The 25,854-nt window shown below is 40.0% G+C and overlaps 1 protein-coding gene across 11 annotated transcripts in view; it reads right to left on the reverse strand.

Moving 5' to 3' along the window:
• Positions 1-6,612: 6,612 nt before the first annotated feature.
• Positions 6,613-25,854, reverse strand: part of LOC123967850 (focal adhesion kinase 1-like) — a 63,429-nt gene continuing 44,187 nt past the window's right edge. For 7 of the 11 annotated variants that reach the window (XM_046044141.1, XM_046044142.1, XM_046044145.1 and 4 more), the window contains 13 exons: positions 24,747-24,858; positions 22,553-23,452; positions 19,188-19,265; positions 18,374-18,562; positions 17,816-17,941; positions 15,125-15,187; positions 13,197-13,236; positions 12,315-12,418; positions 12,033-12,041; positions 10,439-10,594; positions 9,792-9,872; positions 9,523-9,608; positions 6,613-9,186 (listed from right to left, as the gene is read on the reverse strand). In XM_046044141.1, coding sequence (XP_045900097.1) covers positions 9,060-9,186; positions 9,523-9,608; positions 9,792-9,872; positions 10,439-10,594; positions 12,033-12,041; positions 12,315-12,418; positions 13,197-13,236; positions 15,125-15,187; positions 17,816-17,941; positions 18,374-18,562; positions 19,188-19,265; positions 22,553-23,452; positions 24,747-24,858 — 2,071 coding nt within the window. In that variant the 3' untranslated portion in view covers positions 6,613-9,059. The remainder of the gene's footprint in view (positions 9,187-9,522; positions 9,609-9,791; positions 9,873-10,438; positions 10,595-12,032; positions 12,042-12,314; positions 12,419-13,196; positions 13,237-15,124; positions 15,188-17,815; positions 17,942-18,373; positions 18,563-19,187; positions 19,266-22,552; positions 23,453-24,746; positions 24,859-25,854) is intronic. The other 4 variants (XM_046044148.1, XM_046044147.1, XM_046044149.1 and 1 more) reach the window with 4 other exon arrangements.

Genomic DNA, 25,854 nt, shown 5'->3' on the forward strand with positions numbered 1-25,854 from the left:
TTATGTATAAAGATATGGCTCATAAGCTTGAACCCTTTAAAATGTACTTTCAGAGAAAAAATTTTAAGGATTTTTTGTACAGATTTATACACATACAGTATATTCTGTACTGTATGCTTGTTCCAGCATTTCACTGAAGCTGGAACGCTCCCTAATAAAGGCATAAAATGCCCAATAAACAAGAAAAATAAGCATTTCAGTGAAGCTATATGAAACTTTATGTAACTAAAATATTACCAGAGACAACATCATTTTTACAGTTGCACCATTAGATTCACTGAAAAATAGTCTGCACAATAACCTCAACTTAGCTCAACATATTTGGTTTCTTTGGAAACTTTGTAATGATGACTGGAATTTAACATAATGTCCCGTGGTCTGAACATTGCATGGCTTTGCAACACAAGTGTGTGATGACAGAAACACAGGTGGGTCCTGCAGGGTTGTAGATAAGCAAGATGGCTGTGACGGACGATGTAAACAAAGGGAAAGAGCACCCAGATTCAAGCCCTGGTCTACAGGGTACCAAAACATGCAACTTTACCTCAACGCCAAAGAGCCAGGCTCGTCAGTATGACAGTAAGAGTCATACTCAACTCTAGTGACGGTACTTACACTGTTCATCCATCTCTGGGGTCCCTCACACACAGGGGTTCACCTCATATATTTCCCACACTGGGCACGTCTCCGATGGCCTCACGACAAGCCGCCCCACTTCTGGCACCATGGGCCTTTCCGAAACAAGACCTTCACCACTTCCACTCCGTCACAGAGTGTACTCTGGTTCAACTTTCGGATGAACTTTCCTCTCCCTAGTGGAAATTGGATCTGACATTCACTCACTACAATCACTACAATTTGAGAATTGATGTTGAGGAAAAGTGTTTTGCAACAACGAAACTGAAACCATTTGTCATTTATTTTATGATTGTTTATGTACCAATTTGTTTTGGTTAGATTTAGAATATTGCTTTTAGATGTTGACTGGTTCAGCTATAAATTTATGAAAAATACCTATTTATACATATATTATTTTGTGACAAGATTGGTTGTAAAACACCATATCGAACCTCTTTATATTATATGGAAAATATTACATGAAAAATTGCAAATGGTCTAAAAAGAAACCACAAATACAATTTCAAAATAAAAATCAAACAATATATTCAAATGGTAAATTAAAACAGTTAAAATGTGTAAAGATGTAACTATGTTTCTTAAATGCTTTTGTTGCTTGTTAGGTGATACCCCTACGTATCTAGTTGTGTCATGTTCTATTATTCTTTCTGTGCATACTCAAATCTTCCTGAAGGGGAGGGCAGTGTGATGGAGTACCATCACTACTGTTGACTATGCGTTCTTCAGTGTTGCGGTCAAGTTGCATGTTTGGTACCCTGTAGACCCAGGTTTGAATCTGGGTGGGTAACTCTCTCCCTTCGTTACATAGCACCAGACAGCAATGAGAAGTTGTTGCTCTTGATCCACCTGTTGTGTAGATTTAATGTTAGTCTTGTATATCTAAAATGTCAGTAGATAGTATTTTTTGTCATCCTTAATGTTCACCCTCATGTTTTACATACTGAGCTATCTCCACTGTCAATGTACTGTACTCCACTGCTAATTACTGTGTAATTATTTGACTGACTTTCCAATGTTAACATTTAAATAGACAGTACTATTTTGCCAGCAAGCGGTCAGCTTACTGCAAATATCCTGATGGCATGTGTCTATGATCTATCCCTGCAATGCATTTTGACTTACAGCATACAGTATAGCTGTTCATTTGAAGTATCAGTCTGTTCCCTTTCACTCAGCACACACAAATGCATCAGTTAGTATGAAAAACATTTATCTACGGAAGGCATAAACATGAAACTGTGAATGAACTTTCCAAATCTTATCAAGCCGTTTATTGTGCTTGTATTACATTGACCTCTGCACTAATTTCTGCTTCTTTGCTGAGTGAACTGCTTGAGCTAGAGAATAATTTACAAACTTAAAATGTTTAATTTTAAATTATTTAATTTTTTATTGTTTTGGCAATGCACCCTGCTTGTTGCATTTTTTAATAAGATGGAATAGAAATAAAATTGTAACTGGCTTTAAGGTTTATGCAAATGGGATTTAAGGATTTATATATGTGCCAGTGTGTCTATCAGCATGTGCAATCGAGAGACAAATCATCACAGACACAGCAAACTGGTAATTATGGCTTGACTGGTTTCTGTTCTGGAAGTTTCATACTTTGCTCACATGCTGTGTGTTTGTGTGTGTGTATGTTTTGTTGTTTTAGCCTTCTACTTAAGGACTCAATATCCTCACTGTGTGATATAAAGGTTCGGGTTTGGTGTCAGGAAATAAATGTCCATTGACAGAAGATCCAGTGGCAAAGAACTTACATTGTACCAAGCCATTTAATTCACTGGGAATAGTGTTTCCCTGATATGACTCAAATCTGTAGCTTTTCTCAATTAATCCTGCAGGCAAACTCTTCAGTTGCATTTTTAAATGGATTTTTTAAGCATTAGGCTACGTGCCAATATCACATTATCATAATATATTACAAGTAGCCCTAAATAAAATATGTGCTAGTAACCACATTTAATTCCTTGGTCTCCAAACAGGTGGATTTTGGGCCCTTAGGCAAACCCAGGCACTTTTATGCTTATAAAGCACCACATGACCCAGCCACCAATAGTATGCAAAAAACATCTGTACCAGTATGTGTTCAGTATCAAACAGGTCAAACTAAATTTTAGTAAGTAGAGGAAATAAAATGATGACTATAATTAAATAAAACTGAGTGTATCTCATCAGTAAGTTATCCCTGCTGCAAAATGTTGCCTAACCCATGCAATTCACACAGGAGAGAGAGAGAGGATCATTTACATTTACTCATTTAGCTGACGCTTTTATTCAAAGTGACTTACAATTGCTATATATGTCAGAGGTTGCACACCTCTGGAGCAACTAGGGGTTAAGTGCCTTGCTGAGGACATATGGGTGCGGGGGATGCGTCACAGTGGGAATCAAACCTAGGTCTCTTATCCACTGCTCCACTTGAACATGATTAGTCATCTATAAGCTTGTCTGATGACCTTAGATTGAATGCACCTTTTAGTCAGCAGCCATTTACCACATGACCGGTATGTATTTCTTCTGCTGTTCTCAGGTTTCTTGCAAAATACATTTAGATCTCAATGAGACTACCTGATTAAACAGGGCTTTAACAGATTTTGGCCTCTCTATTCAGCACTGCCACCATGTGGACACACAAAGAGGTTGTTAAACAGTGGAAGCAACTTTGCCCTCTTAATGTCCCTTAAGAGAAATAATTCTGAGTCTGAATTAAACAAAGAAGTAAATCCTCCAAGGGCAATGTAGTTTGCCATTGAGAGCCTGAACAGATTATTGATATCTGTAACACAGGTTACAGTCAGAGATACATAACACCTGGAAATCTGTCTGTCTGTATTTTAGCTGTCTGTTCAGTGGCTGCTCCTCATCTAAACTTAGAGGGCTGTGACTAGGTGCGCCCTGCATGCGTAATAACATCTGCTGATCCTTCAGATTGGTAGATTTTGTTTTGTACCCATAAAACCTTTATCCCATAGAAATGTGCTCTGCTATATGTGATATTTTTGTGTATTTCTAGATTTAGTTTTTAGCATTTTTTCCCCAGTAAAATATTTATAAAAAGGAAGGAACGCATGTGACACACAATATCTATATTCACGCATAAATAGAACAACATTATAAATGATTGTTGCCTATAGAAGAATAACTTATTTTATATGCCAGATACTGATGACTGCAAAATATTGCTTAGCTGATTATAAAATCGCTAATAATAGCTTCAACAGGAGTCTGGAGATTTTATTTATTAATTTCATTGTTAACCTGCTTTGATTTTGTCTGGGTCTGTTTTAATAGTAATAATTGGACCCTAAAGCCAGCGATTCACCCTACAACCTGTAATGGATTTAAACTGAGACATGCGATTACCCCAAACTCTATAAAAAACAAGACATAGCTAGGATAAAAGTTCAAAACACAGGATACAACCTGCAAGTAAGATTTGAGCAGAACAAGATATCATATATTGTTGGTTGCCACTGAGAGCCTGAACTAAACGGATTTTTAGGCTGTGATTCATTTGAATTGTATTATTCAGCTTTTATTCCATATGCTCTCCACTGCGCTACTTTGGAGTTATGGGGACACATTGGTATGTTTTGCATTTGAGAAGGACAGTTGTGTTGGACACCGAAATATTGTGTATATTTTATTAAATCTAATTATTTTGTATAGGCCTAGGCATTTCGGATTTTCATCAGCTCCTTTCTCTCTCTCTCTTCCGGGTTTTCTGCAACCACGGTGCATCCTGAATGTATGATGGTTTTACACTCCAAACGTGACGTCCTGAATTTATTGCTCTCTTTTATATCAGATGTGACAAAGGAACGCTGAGATTCAAAATGTGACATCACTTCCCCACATAACTTAAACACAGAATGTCAAAAACAAGCTTCTTGTGAATGAGTTCATTAAGACAGCTGAATAGATATTGCACTTGATTTCAGTGGATATATTTAACCCTCAGATATGGGATCAGCAATAGCTAAACACCTAGAGGAAGAGAACCAGCGAAATAGAGATTTTCAGATAAGAAAAAATGACTATGTTTGACGACTCATGTGGCTACATGATAGAGAAGGTGGGAGAGGGACGTTTTGGGAAAGCGGCCCAGTGCAGTAAACTGCACCTGGACGAGGAGAAGGTGGTCATTAAGACCAACATATTCCGGTATGGTAGACATGAGCTGGCCATGCTTAAAAAACTCGATGAGCTTGACCAAGACAAGACCAACCTGATCAGGTTAAACAGGCATTTTAAACATAGAGGTCACATTTGTCTGGAATTTCAACTGCTGGTTCAAGTCTGTCCGACTTCATGAAGCTGAGGCAATTCAGGCCATTGTGTTTGTTTGAGATCAGAGAAATCATCAATGCTAGTGGCTCTGAATGTGCTCAAGAGCATTGGTCTGGCACATTCAGACATCAAGCCAGACAATTTAATGCTTGTAAATCATCAGCTGATGCCCTTCAAGGTGAAACTGATTGATTTTAGTTCAGCCACTCGTTTCCAGATTGCAGCGTGGCACCAACTGTCTGGTCATTGGTTACAGGGCCCCACAGGCCATCTTGGGCCTCCCAATGAACGATATGTGGGGGGGCTTGGTTTCACTTTCATGCACCTGGGACAGCACCTGTATCCAACAGAGTCTGAATTTGAGGTCATGAGAGCCATAGTGCAGATGCAGGTTCAGCCTGATGATCACCTTCTGAAGCGTGGAAAAATGAAAAAAATATTTCACCTCTGAAAGTCGTCGTATAGTCTGAAGACATGAGATGAATACGACACAACAGGCCGCAACACCCATTGCTCTACGGGTATTTTCAACCTCTTTACCAGTCTCAATGACATGGCGAAGACCCACCCAGAAGTGGAGAATTGTGTTGATCATAACACACAAGCCTTTTTAAGCCTCATCAAACAGATGCTGCAAGTGGATCCTGAAGAAAGAATCACCCCAGAGATACTTTAGGGCACCGTTTTGTCACAATGAAGCACTTTCGCAGTGGCACTAACAACCCTATTGTGACATCCGCCTGTTTGGCCATGAAAGACTGGAGCAGCCATCAGATGACTTCAAACCCACTGTAACATCCAGCGAAGTGACGACTTCGCGAATGGAATGGATCGTCCATTACTAGTTTTCAGCTGATGAAGAAACCACTTCTGGCACCGATAATCAACCCCTAACCACAGCTGCCTTATATGACTCCAACACTGCTGGGACAGATGACCGACCACCTGCCACAAATCAGGCAGCTTCACCTGCCTCTAGAAACACACACTTCGTTGAAGTCAAATGCTGGAAGAAGTGGCTCAAGAGTTTCCAGCAGTTAAGCTGCTGCACAGATGTTTCTGAATAAAGGCAGTGGTTACCACTGTTACTGCATAGAAGGCTCTTGTTTCAAACTTGATTTTTTTGTGTAGAGTTTACATTTTCTCCCTGTGTCTATGTGGGTTTACTCTGGGGGTACGGGTTTCTTCCCACGGTCCAAAGCAGTTTACATTAAATGACAGATTTAAAATTAAAAACACAGGACAGACAGACAGTTTAGCTGCAACACAGCATGAAGTCCGGGGGTTTGGACTCTGTTTGGATTTAGTTTTGTTTAATAGATTATAACCTTTGTTATAACTATCTGCCTGCATGCTAGAGTTTCTGTTAAAATAAGGGTTTCACTCTCATTGAATACAGATTTTTCAGCACTATTCTAGCACTTACATATCCTTTAAAATTCAGGAGTCCCATCCTTAGCTCTAAAATTCATACTGTACTGTGCTTGATTATTCAAATTCTAATTAAACTAGAACCCACTTTAGATGGTCTAAATGTATTTTAATATATACAGCAGTATGCCGTGCCTATATACACCTTTACATTTGTCAATGTGCTGAATTTTGTGGGAAGGCTGGTTCCAGTTGTCTCCCTCTTAAATCCTACACCTGCTAACACAATCATTGGACAACTAAAAACACTTAAAATAATTAACCTCAAATCATTTATATACCAGACACAACAGTAGTACTTTAAACCAGGAAAACAAAATTCTGACATTGTTACGTTTTTCAAATCTGTGCAACTCTTTTGAAAACAATAATAATTTAGCTCACAGATGAAAGTACTTGGCAGGTGGAGTAACACCTGGCAGGATTTTAATGAAGTGTCATTTTGTGTTCTGTATGTTTTTAAAACCAAATTAAAATGTATACGGACCCCAGCAGGCAGCCCCCACACAAACATTAAACAAACAAACAAAAAAAACTCTGTAACTCCAGATACCAGAGATTTAAATTGATGTATCTTCATCGTGGATAAGAATGTGGACGGCCTGATTTCCATTTCGTCATGATTTTATTTCATTGTTTTTTTCCTCTCCTATTTGACAAGATTTTGGGCTGATTAAGCCCAGAAGACAAAATAAAAACCAGTGTTTACTATTACGAGTTCTGTACAATTCACCAGTGATACACACCAGTATAGCTTACAATATACCAACATGAGCAGATTTACGCAACAACAAGGAGATAAAATAGACTGTGGGGTTTTTTGTGTTTGTTTTTTTTTTTTTACATTTTTATCCCTATAAAACCCAGAAGTGTGAAATTGTTGTTGCTGGCTAAACATGGAAATCCCATCTGGGTGAAATAGGGTTAAAAAAGTTACTTTTTTTGGTGCTGTGCAAATATGCTCTTCTCCATACCAGTATATCATGCTATACCAGTACAGTCACCAGTATACAGTATTTCATATAGAAGTATGTCATACTCCATGTGGGGTCAGTATTAACAAAGACACGCGTGATCTGCTGTATTTTCAGTTCAGTGTTTTGTGTCTGCAAGACAAGTACCAGTCATGTGGCTCCACATTTCATGTGTGTTTGTTTCCCTGTTGTTAGTAGGGACCTAATTAAAGAGTTACACCTGACAGGAACTGGGACTCAAAGCACAAAGATTCCAGTTTTGAGGTTCGTTTGTATGTCCAGTAAAAACACAGGTGGGTGAGGGGACAATTACAGGTGTGACACCAGTCTCATATGAGGAACAACTGAATAATATTGGGACTGTAAATGAGGAAAAAACATGGAGACGCTGTCCCCACAGAAATAGGTTATAAATCAAGCTCAGTGACCAGTCTGAGACATGACGTCCTCCTTGTCCTCCTTGACATATAGGAAGTATCCAGTCACTCAGACTGGATCCTCAAAATTCACTTTGTTTTTTTTCCTTTTTCCATTTTTGCTCATCAGAGTCAATGCTGGGATAGAATATCAGTTTAGAGGAAGAAGACTGTGAAAACAACACAAAAAAACATGGAGCCAGCCGATAAAAAAAGAGTAAACTAAACTGAGTGCGAGGAGGGAGTTTCCTGTCTGCGCCGTTTACCCAAACAGATTTGGATTCTTCACATTTGGAGTCTTTAAAACCTGCACAGAGACGAGCTGAGGAAGACATCAGGAAGGAGAGGAACAGTTAGGACAAAAGCAAAGAAAAGTGAGTGAAACACAGATGAAAGAGTAGGATAGTGTGTTCTTTCTTTAGACAGTAGACAGACGCTAGACTGTACTCAAGTTTTAATATCTTTTTCCCGTCTCTCCCTCCGTCTCCTCCTCTGCAATTTCTGAGTCTATAAATAAAACCTGGTGAGACGGAGGGAAGCCGGAAATGGATGGAAGAGAGAAACGGGAGGAGCAATTGAAGGTAGGAGGCTGTTTCTCCGAACCAAACTGAGACTGTGAATATCTTTGTCGAAGCATCCACTGAAAGCATTGCAGCTGGAAACATCTGGTTTGATCTGCCCATTCAAACAAAGCCATGGTTACGTGGAGGTATTTCAGCTGAGGAGAAAGTTCACATCCAGGGGTCAAAACACATGAAATCAACAAATGCACTGACAAGTCCATTCCCACAGGGGGCAATTCATGCAGATATATCGCAGATCAAATGCAGTCCCATCAGGTTCTAAAGGCTTTGCTTGAGAGTTTTATTCCACTAAGAATAATCCACCAGATATTAGCGGTTCCAGACCAAATTGCGCCCATGATAGTGTTTGTCAGGTTTTTAAACCTGGGACCCCAGGAATCAGGCTCATCTCAGGTCCAGATCCCCAGGCGCACACAGTCACCCCTCTTCACTTTTCCTCCTCTCATCATTACTTGAAGCTGCCAAGTCCCTGATTCAGGAAGTGTTTCTGCTCTGTTCTTGTGTTAAGAAAGTCACAGTGGTGGAGAGTTTAATCCCAGATGATCTGATGATCTGACGACCTCAGCTTACACAGGGTCCAACATCTATTGATTCTTCACGGACTGTCAAATTATCAGAGCCATTGTTGATGTAAAGCAGTCAGCTCCAGGAGCTCTCCCATATCGTGATTGACGTCATTAATCCAGTAGTCTTTAGATCCCCGCTGCTCGGCTGACACGGGGCTAGTGTGGGCGGGAGTGGGTCATCATCTTGAGCCGTGACTGGTCGATGACATCCAGCAAGTTCTTGGCGTCAACTGCAAGAGCGTGAGCCGCTGTCAACATCTGCTTCTTATAATCCTGCTGGAGACTGGGACAGAGCAAAAACACAACACACATACATTACACAGATTGGTACTATTGAGTGAGATAAGTAGTACAATATTAAAGCCACTATTTGTACAATTTGTAAAAAAATGTTGGTTACAGTAACATTTTTCAGACACGGACTAAATTTCTTAGTCTTTAACCGAATGTATTAAGTGTCCTTAAATGTAAGAATGACTGACCACTAAATACAAGAAACTGTAATAAAATTGAGTGAAGAAGGCAGATGCCTCTTACATGGAAATTTCACAATGTCTTCCAACTTAAAGGAACTGAAATTAGATTCTTTATACATCGTAAAGTTAATATTTGAACCTACCTGGTCATCACATATTGTTGGGCTAACTTCATCTTCCCAATCAGCTCTGCCAAGTCAGAGTTTAAAAGTTTTTGTGCCATCTCGATCTGTTGAAGAAAACCAGAGCATTAAATATCAATCTGATACAAACCAACTCTACTGCAAATGTGGGACCTCTGATTTCAAATCAACATTTAATAGTATTAAGAATATGTGAGTAAAAGTCCACACTATTCAAGAAAGACGAGTGTGTGAGTATATGTTTGTGGTCAGTGAGGGTGTGTTGTTACCTCTCTGTGTGTACTGGCTGGAAGCTGTGGTAGAGTCTCATCCACTGTGGCCAATAACGTCCTCAGTGCCAGACCCACATCCTGAAACACACAGACAAAGAATGTGAGGCTCAGAATAGTTTCAAAATTATACAAAACAGAAAGAAAATTAGGAACTAAATTTACAGTGTTTAAAACATATACTTCATGCTGTATATACATGTAGGTTTATAAACAAAAAAAGTAAAAGATAAACAGTGTGGGGGAATAAAGTAAAATAAAATGTTCTAACTTTAGCGAGTATTAGCCAAAAGGATTCATTAGCAGACTTCAATTCAATTAAAATCAATATCTAGCGAGGTTAAAAGGTCAGCTCTGTAGAGTCTGGTTAAGACATGAATCAGAAATTATTCATCTGGAAGTAGGAGTATTAAAATTCAGCCCTCTGTAGAGCTGCTCATTTAATTAAACAGCATGTCAGAGTGGTCAAGGCAAGATAACATAAAACTGTATAAAACAGGCCAGCGCTAATCTTTGTAATGCTTTCAAGTTATAAGGTCAAGGGCTTGCTGCTCAAGAGAGAAAAAGTGAACATTCAGTGAGCCTAGAAAAAACAACGATGAGCTTAAAAGCTAAAGAAGAGAGAGATAAATTTGTGCTCCGGTTACCTTGACCATGGGAACGTATTCCTCTGGAGGAGCTGGCTGAATCTTGCTAGACATCTCGATCACAGCTTTGACCAATCCTGTCACGTTCTCGTACACCTTATCATTGGAGCGGTCCAGATTGGCGGTGGGCGGCGGGCTTATCTCTTGGGGCTGTAGCTGAACCACAGGAGCACAAAAATGAGTGATGAGCTGACTGAATAAACAAAGACCCACGGGTCTGTGTGGGGGCTGGGGCAGTGAGAATGATACACAGAAAACAAGGTGAGACAATGTCGAGGAAAAATAGGAGCCTTCTAGAATCAAAACATTTAAATAATTGTTCATGGTTCAGTGTACAAATCCTGTATAATTATAGAGATGTACATGAATCATGCCTTTGCTTAACTAAGGGCCCTCTGCACATCTGCTGGTAGAAAGTGAAATCAATTCAATTTACAAAACACTGCTTTTTTAATAGTTAAATAGATTAATAGTTTGAGATGAAGAAGAGTGCTGTAACTTTACAAAGAACAATCATTCATACGGGTCAATTAGTAGATTTATGAGTGAAAGAATAAAAAAATGAATGGAAGTAGGTTATTTAGATATATGACTTGAGATATATAGATCATGACTATGATGCTTTGAATGAAAAAGACCTAAATGTTGTTACATGTAGTTCTCTATTCTGGCCACTAGATGGCAGTAACATATCTTTACAACCAGATATAATCAATCATGTCAACTGAATCAAAAAACTGATACATCAGAAGTGATTTATCATAAAAATATCTTGTTCATCCCACAGTATATTTCTCATCTTAATCTACTCTCTATTAATTTAGCTTTTTAGCACTACAAAATGTAATCCTATGTACGTAACAGCATGAGTTTCTACATAGTTTAATCTCCTCTCAATCACCATACACACACCTCCCTGCATTGGGAAATCACACCAGTCACAGACACCCCCTGCTGTCAAATCAGTCTGAACACTTTACAGCAGCAAATGTTTTGTCTAAAAATAAATAAATAAACCTGATTCTTCTGACTGCAGGCCGAATGTGTTTGATATGTAAAATGTCAAAAGGAAGTCATCATAAAGACGAGGAAAAACTACCCCCAAAGCCCTTAAAGAGCAACAGAGAAGCGAACCCTCTTCTATGTATCAAATGTGGTTTGCACTCCATCCTCTGATCATATTCAGACGATAAAGAACAACACCCTGGTCCCCTAGTTTTTCATTATAGCCTAGAAAACTTCATGATTAGTGCACAATTAGTTCAAAATGCTGTCTAGTTTGATTAAAGAAAAATAATTCTGAAGGATTTCCAGTGTGACAGACTGTTATATATTGTTACAATAAGAAAGCAAACACAACTATGTAGATTTGGATGTTAGTTTGGAGGGGAAAAGACAGTAGAAAACGGAAACCTGACTGGAATCTGAACAACAAAGGGATTAAAATTGTTTATATGTTTATAGGACGACACTTTGATTTGTTGGATAGAGAAATCAAAATACAGATGGAAAAAAAAGAAGAAAAATGAATCAAAGTGTGATCAGATAGCAGACAAGACGCACAGTAAACACACACAGACAGTGTGCTGCTTACCCGCCAGGGCTAGGGGTCAACAGTAAGGCAGAGTAGAGGAGGAGGAAGAGGAGGGGAGGGAGAGAGGGAGCAGCCAAATGGAAAAGAAGATAAAAAAGGAAAATATTACCGCTCTAAGCATTAAAAAAACATGCAACCTGTATATTTGGTGAATGTATCTTGCCAGTTCTTGTAGGTGTTGGTTGTTATATTTTAAGTTTTCTTTTTTATTAGTATGTCTCTATGGTTAAGTGTAAGTATTTTTGTTTTGGTTTCTGTGTGTTACTGTATGTGTGTGTGTACCTTGACTCCATCGTTGTAACTGTCTCCAGTATTTAGACATGCCAGACTGCCCACTTGGCTCTGGGCCCCGGGCCGAGGGGGTTTCTTTGGGGGTGCTGCGTGCTCTGCAGGACACAACATGTAAAAGTGAAAATGATTTCCACACACACACACACACACACCCCTTTAATGTACATCAGCAACTGATGTGGCAGTTCACACAGTGTGGACATCAGAATAGCGTTCCAGCTAAAGGTTATTTTAACTGATTAATCATTTAGTCTGAGAAAAAAGGTGACCTTATTTTAGTCTTGTTTTGTCTGTCCAACAGCCAACAACCCAAATATATTTCATTCAAAATTATATGAAACACAGAAAAGTTGCAACATTTTTGCATGATTAAACATCTGAAACAATTAGTTTATTATCAAAACATATCACTATTTTCTCTAGATTGACTCATCTACTGTTAGTGCATGAGAATAATGAGAATAATAATGATGAAAACAGAAGGTTTTGAGGACACTGTGCTGTCTGTATTGGGCTGCTTGCAGGGTGGGCATATTCACGCTCTGAGCACAGAACATACTGAACTTGATATGACTTGACATGCTGTCTGAGTCCATGTAAACGGGTTGGCTTGACGGCTGCAGAGTTCACAATCAGATTGGTCATATTGTGGCAACAGACTGTACACGCTGCAAGCAGACACTGACACACACAGACTGAGACTCTATCTGCTGGTAGTGGGAGATACAGAATCTGTACAAAGAGGGAGGGTGAAGCGCTAAACAGAGCTATGAAATGCTGCATGCGTGAGCTACATACTTTGGGAGCTTAAGAGACAGAAAGAGAGAAAAACAATAGTGGTTGTGTAGCTTTAATTAAAGGCCAGTCCGTTACCTGTTTTGCCAACGGGTTGGTAAATGTGCTGGTTTCCTGTCTGCACAAACAAACAACAACAAAGCATTGGATTAGCAAGTGCTCAGTCACACACATAACCAGGAGCTTCGCAGGAAATTAGAACTTCACAGGCAGAAACCACCAGCTGGTTGGTAAAAAAACGTTGGGAATCCAACTGAGTTTCCCCGTCACACGACACAGCGTCTCGATTTGTTCTTATAAAACAAAGCGAGTTCACAGTCGTCTCCACTCGAGGAGCTGTTTCTGTTTTCTGTGGTGTGTGGTCTAGTATTGTGTTACTTATGTTAACAAAAATAATCTTTCTGGCTACAAGGGGATAAAGCATTTCCTTTGTTAGTGCTACCCTTGAAAACCGGGAAAAAAAAATCCTGCAGCATGTCTTTATGATTTGATGGTTGTGAGCATAAAGTGATGCCACAAAACTCTCTAGTGGTGCCAGGCATGTTAGATATTTACTTTGTTGTATTATTACTAGAATCTTTGTTGTTTTCTCGGTGTGAAAAACAGTACAGAGGGCCTAGAAAAGCCTCTGTGCCATCAGTGTGTTGTGGTCTGACAACCACAAACACCCAAAAATACTACAGCATTTCTCACTCACACACGGCAGAGATTTTCCCACCACAAACCATAGCCATTCAAATGGGAGGAGGACAAGCAGAGAGCTGAATTACAGAGACAGAAATATCACAGTGAGGGTTACAGCAACTTTCTTCTGCTGGTGTCAAGAACACAACAGACAACAACTTACAACTCTATGTTCAGCTCTTGAGATTCCAAATTTGGCATGAAGTTACACAAACGTTCTGATCAATATCATCATTTAGTTTCAGGAGAAGAAATTTAATTACAGAGAGGCTTCAAGAAAAACACGACGACCACAGTTTCTAGTGAAAAAACAACAACATTGCAGTAGGGAAAAAGTGATGAAGTTACCTTTTAATAATGAATAATATCTTTGTTAATAAGTTATTGTTTGCTAAGTGAAAATGTGCATCTGTCTCTGTGCAAATCATTTCGGATTTACATCACAGCACGCAAATTAAAAAATGATGGGGTTAGCTCTCATAAATCACAAATCTAAAAAGCCGAGAATGATGTCCTCTTTCACAAACACTAATATTGCAGCATGATTGTACATATAGGGCAGCAGCCAATGATAATTTTCATTATCAATTTATCTGCTGATTAATTTCTCGATTAAATAGTTAATGGTTTGGTCTCTTAAACAGCAGGAGATGTTTAAAATTCCTGTTACAATGTCCTAAAAACCCAAGGTGAAGCTTCAAATTGCTTGTTTTGTCCGAAACCCAAACATATTCAGTTTAAATGGCCCATAACTGTCAATGACAACACAGCCACCTTATTCTTCTCTCATGGTGCTTTTGACACTCTAAAGTGTGTAATTACTGATGGACAGACTTGAGCAGAGCAGAGAGAACACAGTGAGTTACTGCGGGCAATACTGGGACATAGAGATAAATAACGATGGCCGCTTGTGTTCTTGTAATAGCGTTTCATTAGTAACTGGTGATGTTGTGGGAATCCACTGACCCCTCATTGCTGACCCAACCCCCCCCAACAGGTCACTTCCTGTCCATGGTTCAATCCCCTCAGCTCTAATCAAAACAAACACGCACTGCAGCCAATTGCTGTGAGCCCAACCAGAATGTGGACTTCCGTCAACATTCGTCTTAATCGTCCTCTCTTACAAACACAAACAGGTCAAGAAAATAACTTCCCCTTTTCTTATGCGGTGGGAGTGACAAATGGTCATGATTTTGACTGTGGAAATTAGAAAGAGACTACTGTAAGTGAAGTAGAGTTCATCTGGGAGAAATGCATCCACAGATCAACTTTCTGTGTGCATGAATAACACCAACTAACAGTGAGACGAGAACGTAACTTACCGGTGGTTGGAGTCCACCTTCTTCTCTGTCCAGACTCCCTCTAGAGCTTCTAGAGTCTGGTTTCTAAACACACACAAATAAACATAAAAAATATATCTCCATACACAGCATTTAAGTTCAGGGCTGGTTTTAAGTTTAATTTTGCTGTTAATTAGAGATTTACAGGGACTGTTAAGATATTAAACGTTCTGTATTTATTTAGTTATGCAAATGGTTTGTTTTTCCAATGAACACTAAGTTCATTGCTTTTCTGTCGTTGACTTTACAAGCAGTATTGGATTTTGATTCCCGAGATGTTCTCTGTTATGACTTGCTGTCAGCTCTTTATCCCATGCTGTTGTTAGACTGGTGCATTATATGCTGTATACATGGTTACTAAAACTAGCAGACTTAATGATTCATTAAAGATGTACTGATCTGGCTAAGGTGAAATTCAAGTTTAATCTTAAGTCTTACAATGATCATGTGAATGAAGAAATGAATGAGTGAGTGAAGCTCACAGTGAAAAAAACTTGCACCCAAACATGAGTCTCCTTGCACGAGACTTCAAATAAAAACAGGACCACACTGCACAAAGCTGCAAGATACAAAAGCGCAGGTCCTCCTACACACAAACAAACTTTTCTCAGCTTAAGCACAACTTTTGCGATTGACATTTAGCCACCCCGAAACACCCACAAACAAAGCCAAAATAAAGCCACATACAGACACCTCTAATAAAACTAACTATCACATCCCTCACACCCATCCTTTCCTACCAGTTTTCCAAGACAGGACTTGAAGACCAGCATTGCCAATGAGTTCATCAAAGTTGTCTGATGAACCGTTTGTGTCCGAGCTCAGGTGTTGAGTCTGCGTCGCTATCTGGTTCTGATCTTTTTGTATCTCTCTCTATACCTCTGTCTGCTCCTGTGAATGTTTTCCTGTCTGTCTGCCTGCCTGTTTCCTCGTCTGAACCAGCAGTTTCATCAAGACAAGAATTCAGATTCAACTCCGGCTTCCTGCCTCCGGCTCACTTATATCTGACTCTGACGTACGGAGAGAGGGAGGGATAGGAGGGAGGAGGGATGGAGCACACTGCCAATGAGCCATCAGTGTGCGAGCATGTCTAACAGTCTTTCCCAAACCATTCTTCCTTTCTCCCCCCCCCCCTCTCTCCCGCCCCTCACTGAAGTGTGTTATACAAACCAGCCAGCGTGCGTACAACACACACACACACACACACCTTTTCAGGAATCTTGTGTGTTGTCAGCTAGTGGTTGTGGGTCAAAGACAGACTGTTGACTGGGCTGTCAGATTCTCTAAGACTATCATTAGCCTGGAATTCAAACAGCCCACACTTGCCTACAAACTCTCTCTCAAACACACACGGAACAAACCCAAAACAGCTCCTTCAATCTGTGTTCGCAGAAATATGCATCCTATATAAAATCATCTCCCGTCTCTCCACACTGTCTTTGTAGTCAGAGGGTCTCTCCATCAGAAGAAAGTAAGTTTCTGACAGTGACAGACACTGCATTCATGTGTGTGTGTGGAAGTTGTACTGCCATAGTAAGTCAGTCATAATGAATTAACTGTTCAATAACCAGTTAGTAGTCCACTGCAACAATTAGCAGGAGAGATGGCAATGGTAGCCTGAAATAAATTCCCTAACAGAAAGTACATTCATTATTTAAAAATGACCAAAAAAAACAGTCACAAAAGGGCATTTTTCTTCATGACAGTATGTATTCAGCATACTGTACACTATGTTAAAAAGTCAAGGGAGAAACGCTATTGCTATTCAGAGCTAAAATCAAGTGTATTTGTAATTGAAACTCCCAATTCAATTTAAGAGTTTTTTTTTTTTACAGTTAAAAACGTAGTTGATCTCTGTGGTCCCTAATTACCGAGTTGCTATGGCTCCAGTAGGAATTGAATGCTTCAGCTTAGGAGAAATTTGAAGCTGGTAAAAGCAGAGAGAGCAACTAGCTAAGCTAACAAGATTTAGGTACTGTGCATAAAAGTGATTGACTTTGATCAAATCCAGTCGATGAAATAAAATAACTAACCCTCAGGTGATTTTAAAAACTAACTAATATTCTCAACTTTGTGGTTATTAAATTCCAAAAATGTTGTTTGTAAGAGACCGTTTCATTCATCATTAAAGGTCTGAGCACAGTCACCATGACATGTGTTAATATCTTGCTCTAGTACACCTCAACAGGCTCCAAATATCATGTTTCCCCAAAAGTATTGGTATCAGTTTGCTTCCCAAATACTGCAGCTAAGGGGGAATATCAGCATTGCTGCTTTCGCAAAACCAAATTATTTGAAAATATATATATTTTTACTTGTCCTTCATGAGAATGTGATAAATGTCAGAGAGCCCATTAACACATTTACAAAAAACACAACAACATGCATCATAGAACAAATAAATCCACACAACTGACAAGTCAAAGATGGCAAATAAACAAGAAAACTTTGCATTACAGGTGACGATAACACACTGTACCATGCACATCACACAATAAAACTGACTCTGGGGTCTAAAAATGTCATTTCCAGAATACAGAAGCAAAACCGCACTGCTAACAGAGTACAATATGTCAAATTAAATAAGTGAAATAATAAGTTAAATCTACTCTTGTATCCTTACGTCCTATTAACTGTGAGTGTATTTTCCAATGTGTGCTCTGTGTGTGTTACCAGCAGCCTTTCCTCCTCCTCCAGCCACCTCTGGTCCTCCTCCATCTGCTGTTGTTGTATCATCAGCTGTTCCTCCATTAACAGGCATTGCTGGCCTACACACTGCTGCATGTCTACTGCCCTGTCCTACACAACACACACACACACACACACACAAATACAAACATGCAGCAAAAGACAAACATAGCAACAGACATACACACCAACACAGATGAAGAGAAACAAGCACACATACACAGGACAGACACATACACCAGACTGATGAGAGGCTGAACTTAGATGATGGAAACAAACTAAAAATAATGGGTGTCAATGGGCCGTTGATTTGTACCATTTCAACATTTGGATATTTAAGTAAATTTGGGGACTGGACTCATTATGCAGGTGGTACTTTTTTGTTCACAATACTTCTTCTCAGAGTGATCAGTCTCTTCAGCATGCCAGGCAACAAATGCTTTAACATACTGGCAGCATATGTGTTTCAGTTGACAGTCCTGTCTTGACTTAACCAAGTGTGCATATGTGTGTGAGCGTATGTATGTTAAACTGGTCTCCTACCTCCATCGCAGAGCCCCATAGTGCCATGTCGTGTCCATGTGGCTGAGGAAGAAGCTGTGCGTGCGAGTGTGTGTGGACGTGGTGGCGGGGATGTGTGTGCGCATGATGTGTGTCCAGCATGGCAGCCTGTGGGGGGTACAGGGCGCTGGGCACCGAGGGGAGGGTGTGAGGGCCGGGGTACCCTGCCATCTGAGCCAGGCAGGGAGGAGAGAGAGAAAGACACATTGTTAGTCTTTTATCAGTTCTCTTTTGATTACTACCCTTTAAGGTTGGGCGATATGACGGTAAAAACCGTGCAATGGTAGAGATTTGAACAGTTTCCACCGTCGGAGCTATCCCTTAGTGTCTATATATTCGGTGCAGGCTCTGTAGCATGTCAGGACTGGATTCTCACGTGATCTCACAAATCCAGTGGCCTCATGACTTAGGCAGAAGAACTGCTTACCATGTTCTCACGTGAAGTGAGAGAAATAGTTTGTGGCAGTAATGCACCTCTAAGCTGGTTTGTCAGCTTGACACAGTGACGTGGAAAAGGAGAGTTGAATTGTAAATAGAGCAGGAGGAGTTGTTTTTGTTTATATGGAAGTTTCAAATAAAAGAAAAAAATCCAATGCATTGAAGCACGGTACGGTATGGATATTTTAAACAATTTCTTAATTATAATTTACACAACAATTACTATAAACATTACATAATATCTTCGTGATAGAAGATTTTGGCCATATCGCCTACCCCTAAGGGGATTAGGATAAGATTACATCTTTACCTAGCAGTCGCAAAAGAGAATTTAGTCTTGTGCAGTTTGTCTGCATACCTGGTAGTGTCCAGGATGTTGGGTATTGGGGTAAAAACCTTCACTCGAGCGAGGACTGGGATAGCCTGGTCTACTTGGCTACAGATAAAGAGAGAGAGAGGGAGAGGGAGAGGGGGGGGATAAAGAGAATAAAGGATAAAAACACAGTTACAATGTATATTCATCTTTTTCCCAAACTGAAAGTTAGAAGACGGGACACCGGTTCATTCAGACAATTCAACACACAAACCCCTAGGAGCTGTTTGTGTGGCTAGGTTAGCTGTCAGTCAAAACAGGGAACACCCACTGGGCTGCAAGTCCAGCAAGCTGTTAGTTAGTGGTTACAAACATCAACACCCATGGAGTACCGGTATGAACTGTTATAGTCACGGACTAATGACCAGTAGAATATCTGGTTAGATTTGATGCGGATGTGTATAGTCAAGTGTTACGGCTGCACGTTCACCAAAGACCTCTCTTTAAACCACTGGCCTTTTTTTATTTGGGAAAAAAAAAGCATACTGCAGCTGAAAAGGTTAAAAGAAGTGTGGTGCAAAATATTTTCAACCTGCATAAAAAAGGGAGTTTCTTCTGAGACTGTCTGATCCAAACCTCCGAATGAACACTGCTGGCTAAAGAAACAGAGCAGTGACTCCGCTTCTCGTCTCTATTCTATTCTTCTCTTTTCATTAGGTGGGCACCAGTAGCTAAAAACAGAAGTTCTTGGTGAACCCACAGCCTTGTTCCTTCTGTTGGTTTCTGGTGATTTGTTATGATGAAGCTGTTGAAAGTGTATGTTTCCCATCTTAGAATGACTGGAGACATTTTTCTTCATGATTTAAACTTCTCTAACACAGAGCTCATTTCGAGCACAACAGTGGTGTAACCTCTACCTTCCACAGCCTCTCATAGTAGCTTTCTCTGGACCACATCTCCGACAGCAAGACAGACACAAAGACACACAGGAAGGGGATACAGACAGCAATGAAAGACGGGGAGGGACGGAGAGAGGGAGACAAGGAAGGAAAAAAGTAAAAGAAGAAGGACAAAGAGAAGCAGACAAGACAAAGAAACTGAGGACAAGACAAACAGGAGCTTACGAACTCTCAACAGGCAGACAGAGAGGGAAACATACAGCGTGTTGTGAACAAAATGAAATCTTGGGAGAAAATTTTAAATCTGCCTCAAAACAGATTCATAGCCCTGTGGTAGTCAATCCATGTAGAGGGAGGTTTCCCTGAGAATACCCAGTTTAAAGATAGAAAAATAAACAGAGAGACAACAGACAGAAAGATTGGAAGGTGAGGTTAATGTGACAGGATAGTCACAGAAATTGGTTATAATCCGGAAACATTTGGATGAATATTTAAGAACAAACGACCACATAAATAGATGGAGCCAGCCTCTATCATCAAATTTCAGAGCTACGGTGCCAGGAGTTTCAGTCTAAGCTGCACTTACAGATGTGCTAATGTCCGTCATCTACTGGCAAGGTAAACAAGCTGAAGCAATTTGTGCCACCTGCAGTCCATTAGCATTACAACGGTTTGTGCTTTTTTTTTTTTTAGAGCTCTGTTTGCGCTCACACTAGTCGGAGAATCTGCAATCTGTTAAAAATAAATGTGCAAATCCATGGGTACAATCTACATTCATCAGGTGTTTTGCATCTGATATGTACACATGTATGGCTACACGTTAAAAAATTCTCAAGCCAAAAGGTATTGTATTAGAAACATTAATCTTGAAAAACCTTCCAAAAAACTGTAACTATAGAGCTCAACTATATTGTGTATCTGTCATGTTTCCATTACTGATTTCTCACTTGTGCCACAAGTATCTCTGATAGTAGTAGCATTTCTTATATTTAAACGGAACTACACATCTCATGTTTTAAATACTTTCCCAGCATTGAAAGAGGTCGGGTGATGATACAGCTCAGCAGGAGGACTGAATATTCACTCCAAAAACAGGGTCACCTACCAAAACATGCTCATGTGTGGTACTACTGGCCAGCACTCAACAGCTAGGTCAAGGTGACAGAGAGCCAGCTGTGTATAAACAGGCTTAAGTAGAGACAGACCTTTGAGCTAGCTCTTTATGTATTTATAGTAACTGTCTCAATCCCAGGCTTCATACCATCTCACAAGCTTCAGTAGTAAATGCAGTAAATCAGTAAGACAGAATTCAGTACAGAATACCAGAGCGTATACCACAGCATTATATTGAATTATACTATATGTTGCAGTCGAAGCTCTTTCCTCTTGGACACGGCTGAGACCCAGAGCTGGGAGTGGAAAAGTTGTTGCATTGCATGGCAGTATTAGTTGTGGACTTTGGGTTCCACCTAGTGTAAAAATATTTTAACATTCGTTTTAAGCTTATTCCACTTCATTGAATTCCAGTGAAATTTGAAAACTGGCTGCAAGATTTAGTTTTTTTTCAATTGTGAATATTACCTTTTCTGGCTTATCTGTGATATTCTGTATTTAAGTTCCACATCTGTCAATGAATTTATTATATATGACAGGCATCCTGAACAGGCTAAAAATAGGGTGCAATAATCAGAGGACACATCAACACAATGCCTGCTGCAAACACATATATCTGTACTACATTCAATCATGACAGAGGTCATTCAACAGCATGTACAACATAGATCAAGCATGCCACCGGCCGAGGCATAAACATGCTAATTTACAGGCACTGGTGTTGGTAAGCATTGTATTAAAAATCACTGCACTCAGTTATAATCAGACTCAAAGATTAGAGTTTAGTCCTACATGATATTAAACCATACATCAAGAAACGTTGCAGCGTTGTTTTCTGAGGCAGTAAGTTGAATTTCATTGCTGGAAATAAACATGAATGTCATGCGCCAGAATTACTTCTTTTTTGAAAATTAAATTTTTGGTGAAAATTAGAACCGCATCCGTTAATGTGTGGATGACACTGGGCTTATTTAACTTTGACTGTCATGAGGTGGACATTCAAAAAGAAAAGGGGTGCGAGTGTGAGTAAAGTCAAGGTATTGAATTCAGTGTTTTCTTATTACCATGACCGGCCACATGCAAACAACATGAGAACAAAATAAAACTAAAGTCGAAAACTTAAATTTTTTTTGTGGTTTTAGTGTCATTAGTCCGAGTCACCACTTTTACTACCAATGTTCAAAAATCACGCAGGTACAAAAGAGGCAGAAATACATCCACCATCACTAGCCTCAATAGATCAAGATTTAATTTAGTTATTTTTTGTGCAAGAGGTCTGACTGACCTTATCAGGTACCTTTTAAACCCCCTAGGACATTTATCAAAGGGGCTACACTTCTGAACATTGCAAATTTTTTTGATAAAAACTTCAGTGCAGTTTAAAAGAACACCACCTGCCTTCAAGGGTCTGGACAGGGCTCTTTCAGAACAGGGGATGGGAAAGGGCGTGAGTGTAGTTACAGGGAGACCTGGTGTTCGACTGGATGGATGGGGGTTAGTGGAAGACAGAGTGCAAGTACAGGGTACTGGGAAGTTTCTTTCTGAGTGTGGAAGACTGAGGGGGGTAGGAGAGACCAGCGGGGGTCCCCCACATGACTGCCCAGGAGGGAGTTGTTGCTGGGGGTCAGAGTCCGGTTGTAGTGGGGTACTGGGATTAGTGTGGCAGCCAGGGTGAAAGCTGGGCAACAGCAGGGTATCAAGATAAGAATTTGGCTTGGGCTGGATGTTTTGGAGGGTGTGGGGACAATCATTTGATACACAGCGGGGCAGAGAGTTAAGTTTAGGACTGGATGGGGAAAGAAGAGGGGAGAAGTGCCTGGGATGGGAGTGTGAGTTGTATGACTTTGGCTGGGATGAACAGAGCAGGGGATTAAGGGGATTTGTCTTTTGGGGGCAGCTGCCATTGGACAGACTATCTGAAGTGGTGTCAGGCAAAGAACAGAAGTAAGCATGAGATTGTAGCAACAAGCTGGAATGAGCTCTTGATTCAGGATTCAATTTGGTGTTGTGCTCAGAGACTGAGTGACTGTGGTAAGTGGTGTTTTGAAGAGGAGGTGACTGGGACGGAGGGTCAGGAGAGGAGGAAAAGTGAAGGGGAAATGACGAGTAGAATGGAGGAGTGGGAAGTGGGAGGAGTGGGTGGTGAGAAGAGGTGCAAGGAGATGAAGGATGAGGGTTTCCAAGGCAGAGGGAAAGCTGTGAGGCAAAGCGCTGGTTTGGATGGCAATAGTGGTGGGGAGAAGGAGCAGACAGATAATCCAGACTGAAGGTGGGCTGCAGGGAGGGACGACAGCTGGGCTGCAAACAGAAAGACAAAGGTAGAGGAGGGACAAATGGAAATAAAAAAAGTATCGTACAGAGACAGAGACATGTAGTAGACAGGTGAGACAGACAGGGATGAACCGAAGCACAGGCAGAAATATGCAAGACTGAAACCAAAGCCATACAGGGCCTGAAGGAAATAAGATGTTTTTAAAACCTCACCGAAATAATTTTAATTCCTTTTGTTGTTAAGTGAAATTAAACAAATGCAGCAGCCACTAAATCCTGCAACAAAATTTAGATTGGGGAAAAGACAACTTTCACTAAAGTGTTATTTCAATCTTATGAACTACAGTTCAAGACATAAGGCTGTAGTTGAAACCAAAAGAAGCAGTTAACAGATGCTACACAGCAGGGGCATGGGGGCAGCCAGCAGCTGGGACAACAAGCTGCGAGGTGGGAGAGTACAAGTGGAGGTGGGTGTAGGGGGTTAATTATTCAGCAATTATTCAGTGTGGGGAGGAGGAGGAGGAGGAACAAAATCGTTCTAATCATACATCTTGTTCAAGTTCTTGATAATTTTCAATAGCTTAATTAGCTGTGGTCAAGTGCTTTTATGTGCACATTACACAAACCCAGCAAGTGTCCTTTGCTATAATCTATGAGACTGTAATATCAACTTTAACCCACCCACACAGGATGATTATCATAAGAAAATAACAAGCTGCTTTTCAGACACAAAAAATAATTTATTACATATTGCGCTAAAGCTGACAGAAAGTGTGAAAATGTAACAAAGGTCACAGGGTCAGTGGTCTTTCTTGCCACTGTTTGTACAGTTTTGCCTCTGAAGAGCCTCTTCTTTTTGTGTGAGGGGATTTTTTTCCTGTAATATGGGACTTAAGTAAACACACCTGACACTTGAAAAGCCTGGATTCAAGAGCTCAAACCCATTCACCTTGATTATCACAGTGAGAAAACCCCACTTGACAACTGACTTCAGCAGCAGTTTTTATTAAGCATGTCACCAAGGTCCTGCAGAAACCTTGTTTGTTCAAACTGTCAAACTTGTACAAATACAGGAGACATTAAATAAAATGAGTTACGGGATGAATCATTTCAATGCCTTAATATTTAATGCTGGAATCATGTGTGATGCAACAACAGAAAATATGACACTAAGCATAGAGGCTGTAATCCCTAACGAAAGAGTGCATGGGACTTGCAGTGATAAGAGTGTCTCACTGCAAACAGCACAAACAGATACCCGTTATTGTTACACCTGTTGCACAAACACACAAAAACAGAGACACATATAGTGTAGTAATACCTTTGGTGGTGCGTCGTCAGACCCTCCGGAGTCCCAAGAAACTGTGACCTGTCTCCTCATCTCCATCCTGCTCCTCTCCTTCTGCTGGAGCTTCTCCTCCTCTAATATAGTGCTGTAAACAAGGGGAGAAAACAAGATGATGTAACACAAAAGGGTACTGGTGTTTTTATTTGTCTCTGCTGGACTTTTAATCCAGCACTGGAAAGTGGCAAAAAGGAATGTGACAGGTGATATTAGATGTAGATAGATATTGCAGCTTTGGCAATATTGTTGCTATACATTCTTGCCAATAAAGCTAATTTGAATTTGAAATTACAAATTAAAGTATGAGATTAAACACTTAACACTTAAGTTATTATCAAATACACTATTGTGATACAGCAATTCCTGGTATGTTGTTAGGCCAGGTATAAAGTGAATGAAAGCTGAAGTCAACCAGCCAGATGAGAAACTTCCTTGTCCTTATCCTGATTTTAGAACAGGTGCTAAATGTCTGCTTAACATCTAAGAACATAGTATAATGCTACTCCCAAGCCCAACAACCACATATCCCACTTGCTATAGAGAATATGAGATACTAGGTTTTGCATTTAGTACTTTAAAATTTGAGCTCCTAATATATACATGCAGGTAAACTCATGTAAACACGTGTACCTACGCATACGTACACTCAGCAACGCTTTCCTCAACAGAGAAAATCATTTTTAAAAGTAAACTGTCAGCTTAAGTGTTTTTCTACCTCCTGCTGGAAATATGATAACTCATTGGCAAACCCATAAAACACACACACAAACACACATCAGAGCTGTAACACCCACACACTCATGCATACAGAGCATTCCTCATAATGTCTGTACGGAGCATCAAAACACAAACTACTATAGTCATAAGAAAACTAATTCCATTTTGTTATGAAATTGCTCAGCCTCTTGCTACCATTACAAGACATCCCAGAATGCTCAAGTAACTCCCCATAATATTCAGAGAGCCAATACAGTAATACAATTTAAGTCAATGTCAACAACTTGAGCTTCAGATATTTTGGAAACCAAAATTTGAATCTCCCTGCTTTGCATTAGTGCTGGTCAGCAGTTACAAAGCAACATCA

The sequence above is a fragment of the Micropterus dolomieu genome, linkage group LG03 (genome assembly GCF_021292245.1).
Source record: "Micropterus dolomieu isolate WLL.071019.BEF.003 ecotype Adirondacks linkage group LG03, ASM2129224v1, whole genome shotgun sequence".
In the NCBI taxonomy this organism is placed as follows: domain Eukaryota; kingdom Metazoa; phylum Chordata; class Actinopteri; order Centrarchiformes; family Centrarchidae; genus Micropterus; species Micropterus dolomieu.